Source organism: Phocoena sinus, chromosome 2 (genome assembly GCF_008692025.1).
Source record: "Phocoena sinus isolate mPhoSin1 chromosome 2, mPhoSin1.pri, whole genome shotgun sequence".
Taxonomy (NCBI): domain Eukaryota; kingdom Metazoa; phylum Chordata; class Mammalia; order Artiodactyla; family Phocoenidae; genus Phocoena; species Phocoena sinus.
In genome coordinates, this window is record NC_045764.1 from 51,986,532 (window position 1) to 52,000,913 (window position 14,382).

Sequence of the window (14,382 nt, forward strand, 5' to 3'; positions counted from 1 at the left end):
CTCAGATAGGACCTGGAGCAAGTCCCTGGCTTTGGTGCAACGTTTGAGAGGAGCTGGACGTGCTTCCTTGGCAAGTTGAGCAACCTACGCGATAAGCGCTTCAACACTTAAAGCTGCAAAGATCTCACGTGCTTTCTCTTTTGTTTATTATTTTTTTAAAAAACTAAGGTATAATGTATGCCTTAAAAAAAGAAATCAGAACAATTGCATCCCAGGGCCTCGGGCTGGAGCCCCGCTGTGAGCCTGTGAAGGTCAGGGGCCTGGCCGCGCTGGGACGCCACAGCACGGGGAAGGAAGGGCCAAAGGCTTTTCCTTAGCCTTCTGCCCCTCGGCGTGTGACGCCCAGGGCCGGGGGAGATTCCGCGCCCGCTTGCCCGCAGTCCCGGCACGGGCCGAATGGGGCGCGGCGGACGTCGGTCCTGCAAGCCCGGCCCCGGCGTCTGGACTCTAGGCCGAGGCACGTGGGCAGCGACGCGGGGCCTCCCCGCGGGGTCCCTGACCCCGGACGCGGCGCAAGGCCCTCAGCGGGCGGGCGGGAGGGCGCGCCTTCCCGGAGCGCGGGGCGCGGACCGAAGTTGGGCGAGTGCACGGAGAGTCAGCGGGCCGGGGGCGGCAGGTGCCGCGGGCGGACTTGCCAGCCAGCGCAGCAGCCCCGCGCCCCTGATTCCTGCCCCGGCCCGCTGCTCGAGTCCTGGGACTTCCGGGGCCCGGCGGCGTTTCGGGAGCTCCTCCAAGGGCAGCCTCCCGGGCGGGGAACGCGCGGCGCGGTGGCCGGGCTGGGGGTGGCCGGGCTCCCGCAGGGGCGGCGGGCGGGGTGGGGTGAGGCGGGCCGGCCCCCTCCCCTCCCGCCAGCCCTCCCTTCCTCTAGTCCTGCAGCCAATTAGACAGCCCCCTCGGGCGGGAGGCGTGGGGCGCTCCATAAAGCGGCGCGGAGCTGTCACCCCGCGAGTAGGCTGCGCACCGCCCAGGCCGGAGAAGGCGCCGAAGACTCGGGCGCTTCGGACCCAGGAGCGTGGAGGAGCCATGGCCACCACCAACGGGGCCGTGGAGAACGGGCAGCCGGACAGGAAGTCTCCCACCCTGCCGCGCCCCGTGCGCAACCTGGAGGTCAAGTTCACCAAGGTGAGACGGACTCGCGTCCCACCCGACGGCCGCCTGGCTCCGCGCTGGGCTGCCCGGCCACGGTGGCGGGGACCAGGGGTCAGCAGGCCGGGAGCCCCGCTGCTGCGCTCCGAGAGTGCGGGGAGCTGGGGCGGAGCGCCCTCAGCTGAATTCGCCCGGCGCTCCTGTGACTCGAGCCTCTCCTCTCAGCCGAGCCCTCCCGAAGCAGCGTTCAGCACTGGGCATGCCGGGCGGGAGTCCACCGCGTACCCCAAAAGGGACGCCAAGATCCGCACCCCCAGACGGGCTCTCGGGCGCGAAAACCGGGCGAGGGAGGCTCTGCAGCGGCCGCGCGGTGCCAGGCTGAAGCCCGGTGCGGCCCCGACGTGCCCCTGCAGGGCCCGCTTTGAAGGCGAGCGGTGGTGCGCCGTGACTTGGGCGCGGTGGTCTTCCAGCAGACCCTGCGGCGTAGTTTCTGGGGCTGAAGGGGTCGGGCTTCGAGAAGGTCAGAGGGTCCCTGCAAACACCAAGAGCCGACCTGAGAGGTCAGACTGCCTCGGGAAGTGTCCGGAAACGTCAGCGGGAGCAAGCGGAGAGAAGTTGGGCACCTCCTGTGCTTAGCTCTTACCAGCTTACCAGTAGAACGAGGGCTAGTAGGAAGGTGCTCACTGATGAGACTGTCCCGGAGCCCAGAGACCTTGGTCTTGGCAGATCATGGTCTCAGATCTGGGCCTGGGAAACCGCGGGTGGCAGGGCCCCATTGCGCCGCAGAGTCCCGAGGCTCGCTGTCCTTTTTGCGCTGTGGGCTAGAAGGCTGGAGCACCGACAAAGCGGTGAGAACACCTGCCTAGGGCAGAAAGGAAGATGGCGAGGCCTGGAGCCCGGGCTGAGCAGGACTGGGAGCCCTGTTGCCAGCAGGGAGCGTGTCCCCTCCGGTGGGAAGACACCCCGAGGCTGTTTGGAGGCTGTTGGGCTGGCTCTGGGGGCACTTCAGGGGTGCAGGCCAAGAGCCACGGTTGGCTTCATTTTGCCCAAGTTTGTCTCCTTTTATTTTTGCATCTTATCCATTGCCCCCAACTCCAGCTGACATAGCACTTAGAAAATTCCTCCATCAATTTTACTTTCACAAGTAGCAATTATGCCTCTCAAATAGTTTTAATCAAGCAGAGAAAGTTGTGGGCCACTATGTGTGGCCTTCAGATTTTGATCTCTTGGCGCTTTATTGTCGGCTGGACCTCTGATCACATGACATTAAAATTAACTGTTTCCAGAGGGCTCTGTAACCAACAGAGACACTTCGGTGGAGATTATTTTTAATGTAGTTTCCTAAGTAGTATCAGCTCCAAAGTGCAAATTCCAACTCATATTCTGGGAACAGTGAAAATAGTACCTAAATTTTTTTAGCCCCTAACACTCGTGGTGGTCACCTGTTGTTGGTGGTAGTAGTGTTTTGTTTTATTTTTGTTTTATTGGATTTTAAAAAACAGTATAGAAACCAGAAAATACATATATTATTTTCCTATTCCTTTTTACCTTTTTTTAGTGCTATCAGAGCAATGGAGCCACATATGGAGTTACCTCTCTGTCTGCAGTTCTTTCTGCCCCTTCACAAGTGTAAATGCAGCCTTTAAGTAGAGAGGTGGATTTTAGCACATTCACAGAGTGACCGGTGTTTGTTGTCCTGCTGGGTGCCCCCTCTTCTTAGTGGAACAGAACGGGTTGTGACTAAGGCTGAGGGAAGGGCATGAGATGGAGGGGGCTGGAGAGCCAGGATCCTTAGTGGTTCCTAGGCAATGATGACTGCGGCAGCCTGACAGTAGGCTGCTGTACCCTCCTTTCACCTGGAGGGCAAGGCCTCTGTCTCTCTGTCCTTGCTCCAGGCCCATTTCCACAGAGGCCTCCTCCTAGCAGTTGTGGGGTTGGGGCAGCCTGTGTGGTTGTGACTGAGGGTGGGGAGCCCAGGCAAGCAATGCTTAGGGAGCCCCTGGCTGCAGAGGCAGCCCACAGGGCTGAGGAAAGAAGCGGGAGAAACAGAACTACAGTATTGAGGCCCCCCGAGGCCCCCCGAGGCCCCCTGGCTGTGGAGTGTGTGAGCAGTAACAGTCTGTTATTTTTCAAACCTGACTCATGGTGCTTCTTGTTAATGGAGGACAAGCTGGAAATGGTGGGTCTGAGCCCCAGCCTTGGGGGACCATTTCCCAGGGTAAGTCCAGACCCCAGAAGGACGAAATTCCTTTGTTCTCATGTTTTAACACTGGGCTCTGCTCTGTGATTTTGGTGAGGGGGGGTCCCCCCCAAAACCCCCACATAGGTCTCAGAGGGTAGCAGCCCCTTTCACTTCATAGGGCCCCTTCTTTTCCTTCCAGTAGCAGAAATTCTTTTTTAAGATTTTCTGGCTCATTAAAACACTGGTTTTTATGATCTCTTTAATGAAAAATAAAATTCACTCAGATTTCCTTTTCTGAAAATATGCTCCTTTTGAGTATAGCTGAGGTCCAATAGATGTTTCTGTAAGTGGCGTCAGCAGAACTCACTTGTGTGACCACCATCTTCGCCTCTTCTGGGGCATCCGTATCTTGATAATAGCTGTGGTTTTCCAGCTCAGTCTGGATGGTATACCATTCCATTCCTTCAAAATGTGAGTCCCATCCACTCAATGTAACATAATTTTATTCCTCTTTAAGTTTTGTTTCATACCAATTCACAAGTCAAGGGGAACAGTTTTTTTCTAGACCCATTTTCCTGTTTTGGGGTTCAAAACAATACAGCCAGCATAATTGGTAGGCCACACTTACCCCTTCCTCATTTGTGTTTTTGTTTTCTTTTATTGGAGAGAAAAAGCAACAGTAGAAACCACTTACAAAATTACTTACTAATGTAGTATAAAGAAAAAATTTTTGCTAAATTAGAAACATTGTGATGGGAAAATATGAGTAGAGTTGAGCCGTCTGAATTTTTTTTAAGTTGCTGGTTAGAAAGGACCATGGATCAATGTCATGAACAACCAAGTAATTTTTTTTTTTTTTTTTGGAGAAGCATGCTTGGAGATGAAGTATAACAGACATCTGATCATTGCAATCTGTTTTTATCCCCTTATTTATATTCTCTTCTACCACCTTCTCATTTTCCCTCCTCCTTGGAATTGATACCAGGAAGGTCCTAGAATCAGCAGTTTTCACTGACAGTCTCTATTATCTAACCCACGAAATTTCATCTTCCGACAAATGGGCCTCTCTTCCTGGCTGCACTTTCCTCCCCACGCTAACTTAACTCCTCTTCTCTACTTATTAATTTCTCACTGTTACCGAGTGATTGCTTGCTGGATGGCAAAAGTGAACTCTTGGATTTGGTTTCAGCTGGAAGAATAAACCTGTAATTGTAGCCTGGCCTTTTCCGTGCGCTTCCCTGGGGGCCTGGCTTCACGTTGAAGGCGCTGAGCTTCCAGAAGTCAGATGGGCACATCCCACGGTCGAGGGTCACTGTCAGCTCTGGACCCCACACAGGGAGGCAGGGGCCCTCTGCCCACCTGCCCAGCCAGAGCTGGCCTTCTGTGCATTGTCCCCACCGCAGTCAAATTTCCCTGCTTTCCAGGGAGAGTTATCAAAACACTGCACCAGTGGCTTCCCAGAGCGGGCTTCCTTCCCTGTGAGCTTAGGATTTTTTACAGGACAGCCCAGGACAGAGAACATAGTCAGGTTGCACACTGGATGAGTTGGCTCCCCTCTAATCCATCCTCACTGGGGCGTCACGTATTCCGAATGAATGAAATTCACAGTCATTGAAATTAATCCTTGTAGTGATGCAATTCTCCCTTTAAATGACTCAAAGATATGCATATAGATATAGAGATAGAATAAATGCGTATAGAGATGTGCATGTAAACATATGCATATAGATATAGAGATGGAATCTGATGAGCTACTTCTGTACTTAGAAATTATTGATGGCATTTTACTTGATGGAAATGCTTCTAAAGCATATCAGTCACGTTTGCGACTGGGGTCTCTCTGATGCCACGATGGGCTCTGATGAAAAAGTTGTCCCAAGCTGGTACAGCAGGAAGTTTCCTGTCCTCTCACTAGGTAGCCAGGACCTCCATTCTGTCAGAACATGTTTTATGTATTATTTGTCACCTCTGTTCCTAGTTCTTTCCCAAAAGCCGGCTCTTTTAATGCTTTTTTAAGGCAGTTAGAACTTAGGGTAAACTAAGAGTAAATAGTACACACATTTCAGTGCATGGACTTGTGAATTCTTTTTAGTTTGCTCATGATGTCTTTTTCTTTTTAATGTCTCTATTCTCAGCTGTGTTCTAGATAACTGAGTCTCTGAACTAAGTGATTTTTGTGAGTTAATTCTTTGGTTCTGGATATAAGCCGTTATTTGCTACATATGTTAATATAACCAGAACATTTCCTAACACAGATATTTATCTTTGTATTCCAATACTGGCTTTTATTAAGCCCAACATGAAAATAGACATTTTAAAGGGAATGGGGGAGGGGGGCTGATGTGCATTAATGAGGGCTAAAGGGTTATAGTAAGATCCTTGTATAATGCCAGTTCCTTGGTGATCTAGCTGGGGCTTGCAGCAGGAAGGAGGGAGAAGGTAGTGCTCACTGCTGACATACTCTTCAGGGACAGGTGGATTTCTTGGCACCATATATATATATGTATGTGTGTATATATATATATATATATATATATATATATATATATATATATACACACACACACACACATATATATATACATATTTAATCTTCCCCCAAACTTGCTGAGTGTGTAAAATTCAACTTATACCCTTTATGTAACTAACCCTGCTATTTCTCTGTGAATCCATCTTATTGTTTAAAAAAAGAGAGAGAGAGCTTCCCTGGTGGCACAGTGGTTGAGAGTCCGCCTAACGATGCAGGGGACAGGGATTCGTGCCCCGGTCCGGGAAGATCCCACATGCCGCGGAGCGGCTGGGCCCCGTGAGCCGTGGCCACTCAGCCTGCCCATCCGGAGCCTGTGCTCCGCAACGGGAGAGGCCACAACAGTAAGAGGCCCGCGTACCGCAAAAAAAAAAAAGAGAGGACATTTTAGAAAAAAATTCTAAATTAGTTTTATTGTGACAAAATGTAGTTCTCTGAAAATGTATTAAAAGTCAGGAGACTTGGATTCTAATTCTGAGTGTGCTCCCGGTTGGGCATGTGGCTCCATCCCCCTTCCAGGTCCTGCCTATAAAAAAGGCAGACAGGTAGGTTGGAGGGACAGAAGGAAAAGACGTTACCTAAGGTCCTCAGTATGTTGGAATTATATGATTTTGATTTAAGCCTAATGCATTACAACTTCCTTTCCTGGTTAGATATTCATCAACAATGAATGGAACGAATCGAAGAGTGGAAAAAAGTTTGCCACATATAACCCTTCAACTCTAGAGAAAATATGTGAAGTGGAAGAAGGAGATAAGGTGGGTGCCCCCTCTCCAGTAATTCAATTACAGATCACTAGAGGAAAAGGAAATGCTTCAGCTGAGTTATAAGGCAGAACTGGCCCACACTGAGGTTGGACCTAAGCGAGCTGCTTCTCAGACACTTGGCCCAGAATGGGATCAATTAGGGACGATGTGCTGCAGAGTCACTCTCCTTTGATAGATGTTTCTCCATCTACGAGGATGACCTCAGCTATCCTTATCACGTGGCTTAAGGAAAGGTTTTTATCAACTGTTTGTTACTGGTGGCATTAAATAATCTTTCCAGAAAGCATTTCCGGCTGTTGTGTTTCACGAAATGCAGCATTCTGGCAGGAGACACTTTAAAAAAAAAAAAGACTTGAAGGAAGAACGACTTGCTAAGTCATGCAGAAGTAATAATGTCATGCAACTGCCAGATTTCTTTTCTACCAGAAACTTAAATTATCTTGTAAAGCTATAGTCTATAACCGTATTTGATAGTGCAGGGTATATTTTATAAGCTATATTATATGTATACATTATATATGATATATATTATTATATATAAAGCTAAGGGACTTCTGGAGGTGTCCTTGATACATTTCAAACCATAAAGTATCTTTTGAACATGTATCATTGGGGGAAAGGTTGACGGTACCGCTTTTGTAAGGAGTGAAGGGAAACGTAACCTTCTCCTCAACCACTAGAGTACTCATCTGATGTTCTTAAGTGTGTAGGTAATGTTGAATGTGAACAGGGTGAATGACACATGTGTAAAATAGGCTTGAATTTGATCCTGCTAGTGATGGTTTTGTGATAGGTATGCAATGCAGAGTGTTTCCACCTATACATACCCTCCCATGTGCAGCGCCCCATGCTAAGCTCTGTTTACAAAGATACTAGCACTGAGGAGCTCGTGTGAAGATGTGAAGGTGTAGGGGTGGAGCATGATGCAGAGCAGGACTCCCAGGTGCAGTATACAGGTATCAGGGAGGAGAGTAAGATCCCTGCCCCTGGCTCTGGCTTGTCCCATGGTCCCAGTGACTGTTCCAAGCACCAGAAGACAGAGGCTGCCCTGTTCCTGCATCTGGAGAGGTCCCGGCCTCCACCCCAGAGCCCGGGACAAGGAATTCAAAGACCTAATATCTCCCTTGCCAAAGCTTCTGCTCACCTCCAAGCCCACTTTGGAGACACAGAATCTTGGTGGAGTGTCCCTCTTGACTGGTGCCAGGTGTCCACTGCTGGCTGCACCTCCCTAAGGAAGAGAGGCTCAGAGGGACCTGGAGGGTGAGCCCCTGCCCATCAGCAACCAGAGCCTCAAACCCCATTTTCCTGAACATAAGAATGGGTGTCAGGGAATTCCCTGGCTGTCCAGTGGTTAGGACTAGGCGCTTCCACTGCAGGGAGCCTGGGTCTGATTCCTGGTTGGGGAACTAAGATCCTGCATGCCTCGTGGCATGGCCAAAAAAATAACAATAAATAAAAATTTAAAAAGAATGGGTGTCATTACTCTAAACAGCTCTCATTCTTTCCCAGTAAAGAAGAAGTTTTGATTGTAATTCTTCTATCAGTGCATAGAAGATCCAGTTCTTTTTCTATAAAATCATCACAGTTCTGCCCTCAGAGGGTAGGTGAGGTGAGGCTAAAGGGAGAAAAAGTCCCTGATCCTCCCCATCTAGGGACTTTTTCAGTGTGGTCAGTTCTGAGATCCAGAGGAGGACTCGTACCCCCGTTTTTGCTATTGGACTGCAGTCCTCAGCTGGAGTAAAATGCCAAGACAGACATTTCCCACCTAATTGGTGAGCTGTGGGAGTGTGTTTGTATCCACACTGAGATAGCAAATAGATGATCTTTTCCTACTTTGGTCACCAAGAAAAATAATTAAGGTCAGTGGTTTTATGACTATTTTAAACGTTTTACATAATCAGAAGGAAAGTTAATCTTTGGCCATTGTAGAAAACTTGAAAGACTTAAGATATAAAGAAGAAAAAAAACACTTGAAAGCCCCCAGCCATTAAAGTGATTGGAAACCTAGCTTTTGCTCTGAGCCGCCTGCCGCCCCTCCTTCCTCTGCAGCGGGCGGAGACTCTGCAGTTCTCTGACAGCTGAGCCCTCAGCAAAAGGTGACACACTCTCTCTATTGTTTCGGCCGTGCAGCTCGACGTAGACAAGGCCGTGGAGGCTGCACAAGCCGCCTTCCAGAGAGGCTCGCCGTGGCGCCGGCTGGATGCCCTGAGCCGCGGCCGGCTGCTGCACCAACTGGCGGATCTCGTGGAGAGGGACCGCGCCGTCCTGGCCGTGAGTACATGCACACAGGGGAGGCGTGGGGCCAGCCAGCCTCCCCGAGGGCCCACCCCCCTCAGAGTGTGGGAGAAAGGACCTAGGGTGTTGTTTTGTGTGGCAGTGTTTTGGTCCTTTGAGGTGTGGCTTTCCGGCCATAGGCAGGCGTCTATGCTACTGGACGCATACTTTTTGTTTTGCAGTCGGACTTTTGTCCCCTGCAGCTCATCTTCTTGGCCTGGAGGAAGTTCAGCTCCATTAGTGGTTCCCAGACTTGAGATGTTCACAGACAGCTAGGCTGGGCTGGGCTGTATCCTGGACCCACCTGCACAGTTATGAACTTAACTTGTTTTCTTACGTGAACTCCCTTTTAAAGTGAAATTTAACCTCATCCTAAGTGACAGTATCCATGAAATTACAGGTTTAATGTGGTGGTGTATTTTTTCTAATACTTATTAAAATAAATGCTACCACTTGACATAGAAAAAGTGTCCCCATATAGCTTAAAAATCACCCCTATTTCACCCCTGAAATGGGCAGTGGTGAGTGTGTGTGGAGTGATGGTGAGGGCAGGATAACCTAGTTATAGGAAACCTCAGAGTATGAAAGACCTAGGTTCAAACCCCAGCTCTGCCACTTACTAGCTGTGTGACCTTGGACAAGTTGCTTAACCTCCCTGAGCATATGTTTCTTCATGGACAATATCACAAATAATGATATCTGAGTCTTGTGAGAACGATCCATTTAAAATCCTTAGCAGTCCCTGTCATGCAGTAAGCACTAAATAGATGATAGCTATTATTAGTAATGCTATCTCGGGCTTCCCTGGTGGCGCAGTGGTTGAGAGTCCACCTGCCGATGCAGGGGACACGGATTCGTGCACCAGTCCGGGAAGATCCCACATGCCGCGGAGCGGCTAGGCCCGTGAGCCATGGCCGCTGAGCCTGTGCGTCTGGAGCGTGTGCTCTGCAACGGGAGAGGCCACAACAGTGAGAGGCCCACGTACCGCAAAAAATATATATATAATGCTATCTGAAGACCCAGGTTCTAACCTCAGCTACTTGTTCTCCTGGCCAGCAAATTTCTAGCACCTTAGTTCCTCAGCTGCAAAACGGGGATCTTTATTCATCCCACTGCATGAGGTTGGCCTGCTCTCATGAGATGGGCTATGAAGACATTTAGGAGTTGTAAGTACAGAATTGAATGAGATCCTCAGACCTTCTTTTGGTCTTGCGGTGGGTGCTTGATCAGAGGAAATCTTGGGGCCCCCTTGTGCCTTGAGGTCCTTTGCAGCCTGCACACGCAGCCCTCATATGGCTCAGGCTCCTGTGTAAAACTTGCCCCAGACCTGGAGGCCCAGCTGGTTAGGAAAGGAAATCTCCTTTTTGGTCTCTGATTTGGAAAAATGGTTTTTTCCTTCTTGATCTGATGCTGGGAATGAGTAGTCAAGTGGACACCTGTGTGGAGGTCAGTGCCAGCTAGGACTCTGAAATTGCTCTTGACCCTGAGTGTGTGTGTTGGAGTGGAGGGTGGAGAAACTACATTTCGGGTGCTCCTCTGGGGTGTGTTGCCCTGAGGGTGCATCCGCACAGAGAGAACTGCACCTTCCTTCCACCCTCCCCAGCTGGCCAGCCTGAACCCGGGTGAGAAGAGCTCCCTCCCAGGGTCAGTGTCTCTCTCCGAAGAGCCTCTGGTTTCTTCCTGCAATGAAAGCCAGTCTCAACTCTCAAGCTGCCAAACTGGCTTCTTCAAAAACATTTCTGTTTTCACCCAGCATGAGCTCATCGGTCTGCAATGTCCGTGAGGACTAATAGCAGGCGGGAGAGGATGTGCCTGGGCACCCTCCCCACCCTGTTCTCAAGTGTCAGTATCATCTTGGGGAGCAGTGGCTTCAAGGCCACCTTTACCTTCAGCCCTCCTGGCTGCCCTGGCAAGACTGGTGTTAAAGCACATAGAGCAAGTCCCCTCTGCCATCTGACCTCGCTGCCCACAAGAAATAAGATCCAGTTCTTCGCCACATTGTGAAAGGGACAAGAGAATGACTGGCAAATACAGTTTTTAAAACCCAGACCACATCACGGGAAAGCACGCCCTTGATGGGGTTTTCCTGCATTCTCCCGCACAAAGTGCTGCTTTCCATCATGTTCTCTTGCCAGCTTGGTGGCTTTGACAGAGCTGGGCAATTACTTTGTGTTCAGTGTTTGGAGACCATGTGGCAGATCCAGCAGCCTCAGCTCTCTCTCTCCCTCACTAAAGCACCTGCACCCAGACTCTGGCACTTCGGGCGCTCATCTTGGGAGCCTTGAAATAGGGGCCGTCCCTGTTTCCTGTCTTCTCAAGCAGAGCCCCACTTCTGAGCCCCTCATTTAAGCCTTGGTGCTGGGGCATCTGAGGCATGTCCCATAGCACTTTTCCTTCATTCTTTAGTATCTGAGGGTTACCATGTGTTAATTTTTCAAAAGGCATATTTTTCTCCTAAAATGTTAAAAGAAATAAACTTAGAAGCAGCTGTGGTTCCCACATGGTCCAGACACAATAATTGTGTAGAAGTCCCAATGAGTAGCTAACACTTGATCTCTCAGATTCAGGCCTGTGTACTCACCTGCGAATCATTTTTTATTTTTATTTTTTAAAAGAACTTCCTTTCTAAACCTGTTGTGACCCAGTTTTGCTTGGACAGATTCCATAACACCAACCTGGCAAATTCCTGTTGTCATTCCAGTAAGCAAACGTGACTAAGTTAATAATAAAAAACAGTCAATGCTTGTTGAATGCTCATCATGTACCAGGCTTATTGTGGGCACTTGACCTGTAGTATTTATTATCCTATTTGGAGAACGCTGAGGCCCAGAGAGTTTAGGTAATCTGTCCTAGTCTATCTAGCCAGAGAGAGTAAGCCAGGGCTGGATGTAGGCAGTGGCTCCAGGCCTCACACGTCCCCACAAAGCTCTGTCCCAGTCTCCTGCCTTTCTCTCCCATCCCAGAAAAGGGCCAAGAGTAAACTCCCCGTTCCACTGACAGACATGTGGATGCTGTATGGAACAGCTGGGCCCTGGAGAATTTTGGCATTATTTGCAATTGTTGGGTTTCCCCTGGGAAAATGCAAGTTCCAACTTAGAATGTAAATCAATAGGAGCCAAAGGTACAGTGTACTGGCTGTCACACTGTCCTGACTTGGTCCCTGAGCAGCATCTACCAGGGGTGAGACACACCGGGGACCCAGACCAGCCCTGTCATCTCTAGCAACACACAGCCCTGTCTCCTTGATGTCCCCAGCTGAGGATTGTGGAGCACCTGTCTGGCCCTAAAAGGGAAAATGACAACAATAGTCAGAGCTGTTAATTATCATCATTTGAGCAGTGGACAGTGCTGTTTGTTAGTGCTTTATGAGGTAGGTGCCATTACTGTTATTGTTGTTGTTTTGCAGATGAGGAAACTGAGGTAGGGAGAGATTCAGGGACTTGCCAAGGCCACTCAGCTAGGAAAGTGGTTGCCTCCTGTTCAGAGAATTCTTGGTTCATTCCTGAAGCAAAGATAGAGTAGCCCCAGCCATTCATGCGGCCATCCTACATCCTTTCCAGATGCAAATGTACAGGGGCAGCAGCCTAAAAAGCAGTCACTGCCCTTACTGAAAGTCAGATGCCCCAAATTCAGTGCCAGCCATGCCACCTACCCTCTGGATAACACAGATGAGTTCCTGGGCTCTGTTAGCCCCTGTGTCTGCACCTTGAAGTGGGAGCAGAGCCATCCATCTCGGAAATGAGGCATATGCAAGTGCATACGGAGAGGCCTCTCTTCCTTTGTAAATCATTCTCTCAGCCCAGTGACTCTAAAATGAGAATCCTGCCCTGGGCTATGTGTCAGGGTGGCCACTTCCTGCAGCCATGGATGACGGGAGGTTTCAGTGCTGGGCTCAACTGGAGCCGCTTGTCTGAGGGACAAAGGGGTTCTCTTCAGCCCGGCTGGAAAGAGAAAAGAATCCCTGCCATTGAGTGGCTGTGGGCTCGCCTGAGGAGTCGCCCCTCACCACCAAAGGCCAGTCTGCTCCCTTCCCACCACGCAGCGCATCCGGCTGGCAGCCCAGTGCAGGAGGAGCTTGGAGTGCGTCTTTGTGCTGGTGGCACGACCCCTCTGGGCTCCGTCACTCTTTCCACAGCTGTGCTGGTCAGCAGGGCCAAGAAGAAGGAACCTGCGTCCCCCTTTCTCTTTTGTTAGAGGAGCCAGCCCCTCCCCAGCCACCCCCCCCCCAAGTCCTTGAACCTTCTGAGAGCTCCCCGGAGCGCACAAACCCATGTGTCCAGGTCCCACTGCTGGGGCAGCAACACTCCAGACAGATGACAGAAGACCAACGTTGAGGCATATTCCTTCCCAGCGAGGCTCCAAACCAGCCTTGTACCCTCTGTCCTTCGTGGGGACCTGTGCCTGTGCTCTGGCCAACCCTCCAGGCTGAGGTGTTTTGAAAGAAAAGCAGTCCTTGACAGCCTGGGACAGGTCTTATCTTAAATGAGGTATCTTGCTTTCTGATGAGTCCCATGTGAGGTACTGAGAGCAGCGTTCTAGGACTCTGCTCTCTTTCCCTGCCCTGTCTTTAACAACCTGACGGTTAAAAGGAAAACTGTGTCTTAAAAATATTTTGTCTTATTATTGCAGACCCTGGAAACGATGGACACAGGGAAGCCGTTCCTTCACGCCTTTTTCATCGACCTGGAGGGCTGTATCAAAACCCTTCGATACTTTGCAGGGTGGGCAGACAAAATACAGGGCAGGACCATCCCCACAGGTGAGCCAACTCAGGACTCTCAGCCTCATCCGGGGTCTCTTAGGGGTTCTGTCTTCTCACTCCTCTAGCTAGCCTCTTCAGAGCACCCCCAGGTCTTTTCCCCAGAGCATCCTTCCCACACCCAAAAAGGAAATGGCACTGTGTCAGTCCTTCCTCTAAGGAATTTTACTTTTGAAATTGAGTTAAAAATCGCTTCATTATGGAACAGATAGGACTTAGAGCTGACACTTGGTGGGCTTCTGGGTTTCTTTCTTGTCTTTTTACTCCTTAAGATCCTTAACCTAGTTTCATGCGAGCACGTTCTCTGTTAATCTCTTTTCCAGATGACAATGTTGTGTGTTTCACCAGGCACGAGCCCATAGGTGTGTGTGGGGCCATCACTCCTGTAAGTATGGCAACTTCTGTAGATAGATCTGTATAGATCCCACCCCATTCCCCTGTGGCCTTTGGAACCAATTTCTAGTGGGTTTTGATTCGATTGCACTGGTATTAATTGAGCATTTGCTCTGTGGCATGGAGCTTGGTGCTTGAGGGTCATCAAGATGGATCAGACCCCATGCCTGCTCTCAAGGGGCTGATTCCAGGAGTGCAACAGGAGACACATGGATTCAAACCAAAGGGGTCAGGGATGGCCAGCCCCCCTCGGGCATTGGTCTGTCAGCTGGGCCTTGAGGATCAGAAAGAGTTGTTCAACAGGAAAAAGGGGTTTCTGAGCAGTAGGAATGGCCTGAGTGAGGGTGTGGAAGTGTCTGGACTACTTGGAGGGCAGTAAAGATAGCCGGTGAGG

The 14,382-nt window shown here is 50.1% G+C and overlaps 1 protein-coding gene across 1 annotated transcript in view; it reads left to right on the forward strand.

Moving 5' to 3' along the window:
• The first annotated feature begins 996 nt into the window (after positions 1-996).
• The window catches only part of ALDH1A3 (aldehyde dehydrogenase 1 family member A3), a 42,120-nt gene continuing 28,734 nt past the window's right edge, over positions 997-14,382 (forward strand). Inside the window, exons 1-5 of the mRNA XM_032624902.1 lie at positions 997-1,122; positions 6,449-6,553; positions 8,693-8,833; positions 13,466-13,595; positions 13,919-13,980. Of these exons, the coding sequence (XP_032480793.1) occupies positions 1,024-1,122; positions 6,449-6,553; positions 8,693-8,833; positions 13,466-13,595; positions 13,919-13,980 (537 nt within the window). The 5' untranslated portion in view covers positions 997-1,023. The remainder of the gene's footprint in view (positions 1,123-6,448; positions 6,554-8,692; positions 8,834-13,465; positions 13,596-13,918; positions 13,981-14,382) is intronic.